This window comes from Danio rerio, chromosome 13 (assembly GCF_049306965.1).
Source record: "Danio rerio strain Tuebingen ecotype United States chromosome 13, GRCz12tu, whole genome shotgun sequence".
In the NCBI taxonomy this organism is placed as follows: Eukaryota; Metazoa; Chordata; class Actinopteri; order Cypriniformes; family Danionidae; genus Danio; species Danio rerio.
The window spans coordinates 56,290,001-56,302,500 of record NC_133188.1 but is presented as its reverse complement, the minus strand read 5'-3'; the positions used below and the strand labels follow the sequence as shown (position 1 = coordinate 56,302,500).

General features: G+C 35.8%; 2 protein-coding genes across 2 annotated transcripts in view; both read left to right on the top strand.

The window, feature by feature from the left end:
- Positions 1-259, top strand: part of srfb (serum response factor b) — a gene marked incomplete at its 3' end in the record, with an annotated part of 22,494 nt that extends 22,235 nt beyond the window's left edge. The window contains 1 exon segment of the mRNA NM_200631.1: positions 88-259. Coding sequence (NP_956925.1) covers positions 88-139 — 52 coding nt within the window.
- Positions 260-2,530: 2,271 nt separating this feature from the next.
- tmem254 (transmembrane protein 254) lies at positions 2,531-9,576 on the top strand. The gene is made up of 4 exons (NM_200370.2): positions 2,531-2,757; positions 6,294-6,397; positions 7,940-7,999; positions 8,879-9,576. The coding sequence occupies exons 1-4, from the start codon at positions 2,671-2,673 to the stop codon at positions 9,000-9,002; spliced, it is 375 nt and encodes a 124-aa protein (NP_956664.2). The 5' UTR covers positions 2,531-2,670; the 3' UTR covers positions 9,003-9,576.
- Positions 9,577-12,500: the final 2,924 nt, after the last annotated feature.

Genomic DNA, 12,500 nt, shown 5'->3' with positions numbered 1-12,500 from the left:
GTGTGTGTGTGTGTGTGTGTGTGTGTGTGTGTGGAGACTGATGGTCTATTAGTCTTCAGTGTTTCTGAATGATCTGCTGACTCTCGTCTCCTCAGTGCTGCACACGGCTTTAACATGCTCAGTCTCCCACATCTACTGATGCTGTGCTCATTGATGATAAATACTGTAGTGTTCTTGAACCGTACTGTTCACCTTATTCTCTGTGTACGAGCGGGCGCTGCCATTTAAAACTTTTTGGCTTGAGACTTTCGGTCTCATTCACTTCCATTCAAGATGTTAAAACAGCTGGTGACGCCGCTTGATGTTGCGAACTGATGTTTTCTCATGATATTCCACTTTTTGTGTATAGTCTTGCAAACACTTGTCTGTAGAGCGAGTAGTTTGACTGTTTTCAGCCGTTTATTGTTTGTAGTCGATTCACCCAAAGGCCATGGAAGTTCTAAAACATCACAAAAACGAGCGCACGTCAGCATCGAAGAATACGGTCAATAGTAAAGACCTTTAGTCAGTTGTGGTGATTCTACAGTTGCTATGGTAACACAACAACTATATTATTTAATCTGTTATGGTGGTTCTGGAGTTGTTATGGTAACACAACAACTATGGTAACTTATTTGTTGTGGTGATTCTACTGTTGCTATAGTAAAACAAGAAGAAAAGCAATTGATCTGTTGTGGTGGTTACAGTTGCTACGGTAACACAACAACTATAGTACCTAAACCGTTATGGTGATTTTACAGTTGCTATAATTACACAACAACTATAGAAATGTATCTGTTGTGGTGATTCTACAGTTGCTATGGTAACACAACAACTATAGTGATTTGATCTGTTGTGGTGATTCTAGGGTTGCTATGGTAACAAAACAACTGTAGTAACTAAACAGTTATGGTGATTCTAAAGTTGCTATGGTAACACAACTATAGAAATGTATCTGTTGTGGTGATTCTACAGTTGCTATGGTAACACAACAACTATAGAAATGTATATGTTATGGTGGTTCTGCAGTTGCTATGGTAACAGAACTATAGAAATGTATCTGTTGTGGTGATTTTACAGTTGCTATGGTAAAAAATATTTTGTTGTGGTGATTCTACAGTTGCTATGGTAACAACTATAAAAATAATCTTATGGTGAATCTTGAATTTTTATGGTAACACAACAACATTAGCATTTGATCTGTTAAGGTGAATTTATAGTTGCTATGGTAACAAAAACCTAATCTGTTGGTGATGATTCTATAGTTGCTATGGTTACAGCTACAGTAATTCATCTGTTGTGATTTCATGGTTGCTATGGTAACTAAAACTATAGTAGTTAATCTGTTGTGGTGATTCTATAGTTGCTATGGATTCTATAGTTGCTATGGTAACACAATAACTACATAAACAGTTTCCTGTGACTGTAGGGTATATTATACATCAATACACCACAGTTTCCTGTAGTGAAGACTAAAGTATGCTACAGTATTTATTACGGTTTATCAGTTCACTATACTGTAGTTAGTAGTGCAGTATGCTGGAGCATGTGTTAATAAAGAGTTGCTATAGGAAATGCTATAGTATAATATAATAACACACCTGACTATAGTATGGTTGTAAATAACTACAGTATTTATTATAAAGCACTACAGTATTGTTCATGTGGGTGACAGCAGCTCCAAGTGCTCTTGAGCGTCACTTTCTGAATGCCTTGATTCTAGAGATCAGACTGAAGCTCATCATTTGCAGACGAATGAAGGATTTGAAACTTGACTTTTGTCCACACTTTAGCACATAATACTGCCTGAAGATGGATGTTAATCATTAATCTTCATCTGCTCCCGTTCCTCTGGGCTGTTAGAGGCTGAGAGTAACACTGGTTCTGATGTACTGTGTGTGATTTCTGTTTTCCGACACAGCAAATGTACAGACCTTTTTCTAATAAAATGGATCTTGTCATATTTATTCCTCTGTGTCTAATGGAGTTCAGAAAGACATTAAATTACACATTCAATTGTATTTTATTAACCTCTCGCCCTCACAGTAATGTCAAACCCGTAACCACAACAAGAATTAATTATTTATTCAATTACACATTAAATTCTATTTTATTAATATCTACTCCAACCCTAATCCCTCACAGTGATGTAAATACAGTATTTATAACAAGAATTATTTATATTATTTACTAAAATACACATTAAATTATATTTATTAATGTCTACCCCTGCCCTAACCCCTCACAGTGATGTAAAACAGTCATAATACAGATTATTATTCAAGTTAATTATTAAATTGCCCATTTAATTGTATTTTATTTACATCTACCTCTGCCCCAACCCCTCACGTGAATATAACGAGAAATATTTATTAATTAATTATATATTATATTTTATGAACATCTACCCCTCAGAGTAACGTAAAAGCAGTCATTATAGCCAGAAATATTTATTAAATTACCCATTAAATTATATTTCATCAACGTCTACTCCTCACAGAAACGTAAAACGTAATAACATTACAGGACTTTTATTGTGTGGCGCCATGTCACTTCCTGTACTCCGCGATCTCTATGGTGACTGGCTGATTGACGGCTGAGAGAGACGCGTCCAGCTCCGCTCATGTTCGTTTATTTAAGTTAGTTTAGTTTGATTAATTGGTGTAGTTAATTAAGTTTACAGTGTTCATCATGGCGAAGACTGACGGCAGCTCGTTCTTCAGGAGGACCAGTGTGTTCTGGATGCTGACGGTGAGCCTCGCGCTGGCCTTTTACACGGTAAGAGAAAACTTGATCAATTATTCAGCAGAAGCAGCCAAACTGAGGATAAACTGACCCACAACATGCCCGAGCTGTGCATACCGTCAGCGTGCTTGAGCTGTGTAGATGATCTGAGAATTCATGAAGAGAAGAAGGAGTGAACTTTACCACAGTGCCAAAGTTTACTACAGTACACACACACACACACACACACACACACACACACACACACACACTGCACGAGGGGTCAAAGTCCCGCTGAACACATTTATATGCCTGTATATATTCGTGTGTAATGATACACATACAGAACTGTGTGGGTTATTTAAGAATTGTAATCAGGTATTAATTACAAATAACTTAAAATGTGTAATCAGTAATATCATCGCTCAGATTAAACATGAGGTAATCTACTTTTCTCTAGACTACCTTTGGATTGCTTTTAAATTACTTTTGTGCTAACACTTACTTTTGTGCTACATGATGAAAACGAGTTAGTCCTATAATCTTTTAGATTACTCATTTAAAGTAATTGAATACTTTTGGATTACATTTAGATTACTTTTGTGTTAGAATTACTTCTGCTTGTTTACATGGCAAAAAAGGTATCAGTAATATAATCTCTCAGATTTCACATTTATGATAAAGTAATTGGATTACTTTTGGATTACATTTAGACTACTTTTGTGTTAACCATTGTTTGATTACATGGCAAAAAATAATCAGTAATATAATCTCTCAGATTACACATTTAAAGTAATCTGACTACCTTCGGATTACATTTGGATTACTTTTGTGCTAACACTTATTTGATTATATGATAAAAACTGTAATCAATAATAATCTCTCAGATTGTACATTTATGGTAAAGTAGTTGGATTACTTTTGGATTACATTTAGATTACTTTCGTGTTAGGATTGTTTGGTTACATGGGAAAACTATAATCAGTAATATAATCTCTCTGATTGCACATTTATAGTAATATAATCTGACTACTTTTGAATTACGTTTGGATTACTTTTGCACTAACCCTTGTTTGATTACATGGTAAAAAGTGTAATCAGTAATATAATCTCTCAGATTACACATTTAAATTAATTTGACTATTTTTGGATTACATTTAGATTACTTTTGTGTTACCATTGTTTGATGACATGACAAAAAAGTAATCGGTAATCTAATCTTTAAGACTACTCGTTTAAAGTAACCTGACTACTTTTAGATTACATTTGGATTACTTTTTGCACAAACCCTTATTTGATTATGTGGTAAAAACTGTAATCAGTAATATAATCTCTCAGATTACACATTTAAAGTAACTTGACTACTTTTGGATTACATTTGGATTACTTTTGTGCTAACACTTATTTGATTATATGATAAAAACTAATCAATCATAATCTCTCAGATTACACATTTATGGTAAAGTAATCAGACTACTTTTGGATTATATTTACATTAAATTTGTGGTGGGATTGTTTGGTTACATGGCAAAAAAGTAATCGGTAATAAAATCTCTCAGATTGCACATTTATGATAATATAATCTATATAAATACTACTTTTGGATAACTTTTTTGTTAACCATTGTTTGATTACATGGTAAAAACTGTAATCAGTAATATAATCTCTCAGATTACATATTTAAAGTAATCTGACTTCTTTTGCATTACATTTAGATTACTTTTGTGTTACTATAGTTTGCTGATATTGCAAAAAAGTAATCAGTAATCTAATCTTTCAGATTACTCATTTAAAGTAATCAGACTACATTTGGATTACATTTAGATTACTTTTGTGCTAACACTTATTTGACGTCACATATACTAAAGCAGAATAATCTCGTCTATTTTGACAAAAAGAAAATATCAAATATTTTATCTAAGAACCAAACTAGAAGTGCAGATGACCGTAAAACTAATGAATCAGAAATGCATTTAAGCATCAGGTTTATTATAAAGAAGTATAGACATTATAAATAAAAATTGTTATAATTAATGAAATGTGTGCAGATTACTGCCATTTGTTAAATAATGTGTAATTATGAAAGCCTTAAATAGTAACTGTAGTCTGATTATGTGTGTTTAAAACAGTAGTTGGCTTAATTCTAATTATAAATAATTTATTTAATATATAGTGGTGTGAAAAATTGATTTGACTGATTTTTATTATTATTTTTTTGCATGTTTGTTTCACTTTAATGTTTCAGATCATCAAACAGATGTAAATATTACTCTCAGATAACACAAGGAAACACATCCTGCAGGGTTTAAGGAAATTATTATCATTAAGGGAAAACTAAATCCAACATAACAGTGCGACAAACATCTAAACCATTAATAATCACCAATTCTTTATTAAACAGCTGCGTTTGTTTTGCTCTAGAAGATGATCATGAATTAGTTTGAGAAGTGTGAGCAGGACAGGTTTGTGTGTAAATGTTATTGCTGATTATGAAATAAGCGGTTGTTGTGAATGGTGTGGACAGAAAGCGTTGCTCTGCTGTTTGTGAATGAGGCTTTGAGTCTGAATAACCCGCACACTCAGAATAGCTGACGGGTCACTTTTACTGCTTCACACTGACCTGAGATCAGCACAGCTACACTGAGAGCAACAGTAGGATCATTCTTAGCTCAAACCACAGCTAAAAGCAGACATAACTACATTTATTTCATCATGAAAAAGGTTTTGTTGTAGAAGGCTCTGAGTTTAAAGTCATACATAATCAGCTTCAACCACAACTTCTGTTTATTCAAGTATTGTTAATTCAAGTTTTATTGTATTGTATTAAGGGTCTGTTTATTTATTTATTTAATGGTTGATTGATCAATTAATTGATTAACATTTTTCGTTTTTGTTTGTTTTAATGATTTGAATTTTATATTTAGATTTTATGTTTAATGATTTTAATTTTATAACAGTCTAAACACATCTCCTTCACTTCCCATTTTCAAAATGTCAAACATAGTGTCCAATAGAGCCTTTTTCTGTTGCAGAAAATCACAATCTGCACAGTAAGTGTTTTCATTTCGATTTTGAAAAATGATTGTAGATTTAATATCTGAACACATGCCATCTGTTTTTGTCTGCATAATAATAATAATATTAATAATAATAGATACTAGAGAGCATTTGATTGGTCAGAAGGTTTGATGAGAAGCTGAAGTTTGAGGCCACAACAAAGGATCTCCTTTATTTATCAAGGTGGAATAGACTGAAAACTGCAAACCTCAGAAGTGTATATCTGGTGTATATTTATATTTATATATGCATTTGATCTGTTTTGGAGACACTAGATTATAGATCTGCTTAAGACTATCATACTGATACTAGTGCCTAAAACACTTCAGTTTAATTTCACACCATCTTTATCTGAATTTCTCAAAGCGCTTTACATATAAATCAAGACAGAGATACAGCGACGATAAGAGAAACACAGATCACTGACGGATTCATTAAAAGCAGTCCTAATCACACTTGATCAAAGTAAAGGTGTAAAACAGGAGCAGAGGTCATTTCCGGCTGTGATTGTGTTGTTGTTGTTGTTGTTGCAGTGGACGGTGTTCTGGCCGCGGGACGTCCCGTATGGCAGTCTGGGGCCGTTGGGAGCTCTGGCCAATTACATGGTGGAGCAGCATTACACAGTGATGTATTACGGGTGAGAGAGTGATATTAGTATTATTGTTATTATACCTGTCGAGCCTGCTGCTTCTCTCAATATTCTCCTGTATTTTATCATTAATTCCTGATGTCATCTCTTTAAAATGCCATATACTGCATTGGTTAAAGTTAAATATTCTCTGATATCTACATATTAGGTTTATGGCAGGGGTGTCAAACTCCGTGTCTGGAGGGTCGAAGCCCTGCACAGTTTACTTCCAACCCTGCTCCAACACACCTACCTTTAGGTTTCAAACAAGCCTGAAGGACTCAATTAGTTTGATCAGGTGTGTTTAATTAGGGCTAAAGCTAAACTGCGCAGAGCTGCGGCCCTCCAGGAGCTGAGTTTGACACCTGTGCTTTATGGCTTGCTTACTACTCCAGAAAATATCCTTAAAGTCAGATACTCCAAATTGACCATATTTGAACGGGTCATGAATATTAATGAGCTCTGCTTTGACATGCAGCTCTCAAACAAAAGATACAAATAAATAAAGTATGCCTGTTCATGGAGTGGAGCTGAATGCATGTTTAATCTGTATATCCAGCATTTTGTGTGCTGATGCATGTGAACAGATGGCTTGTGGAGTCATTGCAGCTCATACAAGTGTGGTGCAGCCGGCGTTTTACAGCATCTCCCTATTTCAGAATAAAAGTCTCATGTACATAGTAAGATGATGAAGCTTGGAGCATAATGATTAAGGTTATTTTTAACACTATTTTTATTGTCACTATAGACCTTTTAACAAGATGTTATATAGATTGTTCTTTTTGAAAATTCATGTACATGTATAAAGCTTATCTTTGCATTGCATTACAGACTAAATACAGCTCATGCATGTGTTAGTAATGCACTAACAGTACATCTGGTGTTGTTTTCTCCGCTCTGCTGTTATCAGTCTCACACTGTTTCATTCATTCTTTCATTGATAACAATATCATGGAGTTTTTCTTTTATCATTTGAGCTAATAGGATTGCAAAAAATCTTTAAAGACAGAAAGATGGCTGCAATATTGTTATCAGTATGGATAGTTTAACATTCTCCAATGGAATATCAGTTGCAGTCTGAGGTGCATTTCCATGAATAAGCTACTAGACAAGTAACAGAGGGGAGCAAAGAAAGGGTTTAATAATGCTGTGTACATATTGTGTGCTCTGGAAAAACAGAGTTCTTACTTGAGTTTTTGTGTTGTTTCTAGTCCACATATGTAAACATTCCTAAACAAGAAGCATCTGAATGAGTGTACAGTTGTGTGCTGTATTCTATTGTTATATTTTAATATTAATGCTTTTTTATTATCTTTTTAGTTCATATTAGACTTTTTCTTTCTAAATTGTGTATCAAAATTGTAATTGTGTGTTTTGTTCTTTGTTTTTGTTTTCTGTATGTGTATTATATAATCACTTCACTGTTTTATTCAGTGTTTGTGTAATCTGCAATGCTTTGGCAGCCTATATAACGCTCTTGAATTGAACTGAGAGATTGAGAGAGTCCTACATCATCATCATCATCATCATCTGTATATGTGTGTGTTTCAGCTGGTTCTTCACCTGGCTCATCCACCTGTGTGAGGCTATGTTTGCACTGAAGCTCTGCAGGTGAGAATCTGCTTCATGACTGTAGTTGTGCTATTTTCTCCACACGGGGGCAGTAGAGACCACAACACTAGCTTGTGTGTGTGTGTGTGTGTGTGTGTTCATTATTACCTTTAATGGAGACACTAGAAGATGTGTTCATAAGACTGTCATGAAGCCTTTATAATCATGACATGACACCTGAATGAGAGTACATGTCTTTAATCTAGTTTATGTGTTCATTTAGCTCAGTTATGACATTGTAAATGCGGAGTTGACATTGAGATGTTTATGCTGACAACTTAACATTAACAAGACGAAATAACGGCATCGTCATCAATCTTCTTATAATCAGGATCATCATGAGGCCTTTAAAAATGTGTCATGAATTTTATAAACTGCAGCATGAGTATTTTTGGAGCTCGACCACAGTGCAACAAGCTGAATTTGGCATAAAAATATCAGTGAATATCATTAAACATCAGTGATTCTGTTAGAGGAGTGATTTTAGAGAGTAATGAGACGTTTAATAGGAGATTTTACTGATAAATGCAGCCTGTTCCACTGCATAAAGTCTCATTTATGTGTCATATCATCATTATTAATGTTTAATGACCTAATAAACACCCCTTCAAGGAAAGTGTGACCAATTGGGTTATTGCATTTACACACAAACACACTGAGCATATTACAACAAATGAACCGTATCCCACAATGCACTGTGCTCCGCTCTATCTTTAATTATCAGCAAGATGAATGTGATGCCATCTCTTTTCTTGACACATTTGTTTGTGTAATAATTCATGTTTTTGTTTTGTGTTTGTGTGTTTGTGTGTGTGTGTGTGTGTGTGTGTGTGTGTGTGTGTGTGTGTGTGTGTGTGTGGGTTGTGTGTGTGTGCACAGTGATAAAGGCATCTTCAGCTCCTCCGCTCGTCTGCTGTGGTTCGTTCAGACCTTCCTCTTTGGTTTTGCGTCTCTGGGTCTCCTGCTGAAGTATAAACCTGACGGACGCCACAAACGCCACTGACACTGATCCTGGAACAGCTTCAGCAGATGATCATCACGCCTGAGGCCGTCTTCACCGCAGCTTTACCACAGTAAATCAGTCTCTCAGTGAGGTAGAGCTATGAGTAATGCACAGATTAACGGGGAATACTTCTTCATGTCTGCTGTTGGAGGCTGATTTTATGAAGATATTGATAATCATAACTGCGAGTTTCTTATTTAATTGGGGATTTTGATGAAGAGTGAGTGAAATAGTTCTGAAATGACTGGATTATTACGGTTGTGTTGATGATTGGCTGCTCTGCTGGTGTTTAAAGGAGAGTTCACCTGATGAACAGAATAACATCATTACTTTAATCATTCTCTCTCACTGAGCTGCTCCTGTTGAACACTTCAAGAAGATACTTTGAAGAATGTTTAAAACCGGTTGCCATTGACTACCACAGCATGTGTTTCTCTTAGTCAATTGGTTTCAGACATTCTTCAGAATATCTCTCTTTGTGTTAAACAGAAGTAGGACTCTCATAAAGGTTTCTACCCACTTCAGTGAGAGTAAATAATCCATCTGTTTTGATTTGAAGGTCTCTTTAAGTGAGGGATCAAGATGTTTTAGAGTTTTAATGTCATTAAATCAGCATTTTAAATCAGTTTAAATGTTTAATTAAGTGTAATTTATAGAATTCAGATCATTCTGAATGATCCTGAGGTAGACACACACACACACACACACACACACACACACACACACACACACACACACACACACACCCTTGCGGTCTTGACCACTGCACAGCTTGTTTACGGGTCAGAGTGTGTGTAAGTGTGTGAGACTGACTCCAGATCTGCTCATCAGAGTCTTTAACACACACACACACACACACACACACACACACACACACACACACACACACACACACACACACACAGAGCTGTATTTACAGCTGAGCATCTCCTCATCCTTCTCCTCAGCCGTGCTGTGACCTGTGCAGAACATCAGACACTGCGTTTATTATCACAGAGGTGTAGAACAGCTGAAGAATGAATTATTCACTCTCTTGGGAAAGTTTTATGCGTTTTTATGTATTTCCCAAGTGCTGTTTATCATTGTTCACAGGATTTCCTCTAATATTTTTCTGCTGGAGAGAGTCTGATTGGCTGGAATATTCAATATTTAATGTAAAAACTGCTGTGGTCAATATTATTTGCCACCTTTAGAAATATTTTTGCATTGATTATCTACAGAACAGAACACTGTTGTCTAATGATGTGCCTAATAAACCTAATTAAAGCTGAATGCTGGTATCTTCATCTAAATATCTAGTGTAATATGATGTGCCGTCATCATGGCAAAGAGAAATTAAATCAGTTATTAGAGATGAGTTATTAACACTATTATGATCAGAAATGTGTTGGAAAATGTCTGAACAGGGTGAATAATTGTGTCTGCAACTGTATTTAAAATGTTCATCTACTGTTTTATTGCATGATCAGAATCACCACAGATTAAATGATGATGACGTGTGTAAAACATCTGAAATGAAAACCGTGTGAGAAAGTTCTGTACGTTGGGTTTTTACAACACTGCACTGTAAGAGTGTCGCATTGGTTAATCAGACTTTTAACACACACACACACACACACACACACACACACACACACACACACACACACACACTTCCATTTTCAACCACTCGTAAACACAAATATATGAGATTTATCCCTGGAGACAGGCAGTGCTGCACTCACTCAAATCATTTTAGCTGTCTGGTAAAGCTGCTTATTAAAACAGAGCTGAATCAACACAATTCTTTCGTGTTTTTAGGGCGACAACTTAATTTTTATCAGTGTAAGTAATGTGGGTTTATGAGGACTCTCCATAGACATCATATATTTGATAGAGTAAGAACTGATCATTACACTGTAAACAACATTTCCAGATGGAGAGCACACTGATGAGGGATTGGGTGGTGTCTTTAAACGGATGCAAATAAATAAATAAACTCTCTTCATGTGCTGTTTTTGTCTTTTTTTTGTTTGGTGTAGATCAGGGGTGTTCAAACTCGGTCCTGGAGGGCCGGTGTCCTGCTGAGTTTAGCTCCAGCTTGCCTCAACACATCTATATGGATGTTTCTAGATGGCCTAGTCAGAGCTGATTGGAACTAAACTTTGCTGAACACCGGCCCTCCAGGACTGAGTTTGGGCACCGCTGGTGTAGAGTGACAGGATGACAAACAGACATGATTAATAGATAATATCACAGAGAGATGATCCAGCTGTCAGAGCGGTTTACATCACATGCACAGTGTGGACATGATGAGAGTACACTGCAGGTCTGATGTTCAGCGTGTTGTATGACGTCTCTTCTGCTCGCTGAGCAGGCATTCATTTAATACAAGCATGTTTAAACATGATGATGAAATGTTTTTACTGTTGCACGGTGGCGCAGTGGTGTCGTATTCTGCCCTCACAGCATGAAGGTCTCTGGTTTGAGTCTCGGCTGGGTCAGTGTGTGTTTCTGTGTGGAGTTTGCATGTTCTCCCCGTGTTGGTGTGGGTTTCCTCCGGGTGCTCCGGTTTCCCCCACAGTCCAAACACATGCGCTATAGGGGAATTGTTGAATTGTGTGTGTGTGTGTGTGTGTGTGTGTGTGTGTGTGTGTGTGTGTGTGTGTGTGTGTGTGAATGAGTGTGTTTGGGTGTTTCCCAGTACTGGGTTGCAGCTGGAAGGGCATCCACTGTGTAAAACATGCTGGAATAGTTGGTGGTTCATTTCGCTGTGGCATAAAATGAATGCATGAAAGTTTCCAGCTTTCTTTGATGAATATGAAATGTTCAGAAGAATATATATTTAGTTGATTTTATCCATCTTTATTTTTTATTTCTTTTGATCAACTTAAAGCATCTTTATTTACTAAAAGTATTAATGTCTGTATTTTACCACTAAAATATGATCCTGACTCCAGTCTGTTGGTAGTGTATAAAATAATGTACAAATAATAATCATGTAATGATCAAAACAGCTGATACAGATTTATAATAATAACGACAGTAATATTAACACATGCTGTGATCAATACAGTATATCAGAGTGTGATTAATGGATCATGTGACTGCAGAAATTATGCCAAAAACCACAGAAATAAACTAAATTATATATATTACAGTTTAACATGTATTTTAATAAAAAAAACAGGTATTTAAAAAGTAAAAATATTAAATATTCTATGTTTTTTTCAGTTTTTGCTGTACTTTGGATGAAATAAATGCAGGCTTCTATTTCTTTAGTTTATTAGCAGCTTCTCAACACAAAATACTGGAGCTTTACTCAGTGCAGGTGAATCATTACGTTACATCATGTTGTGTGTGTGTGTGTGTGTGTGTGTGTGTGTGTGTGTGTGTGTGTGTGTGTCTGAGCTGTTGGGTTTCTGTGTTTGAACTGTGTGTGTGCTTCCCAAGGTGTCCTTAGCTAATAGACTTAGTGTTAAACTCTAATCATACACACACACACACACACACACACAC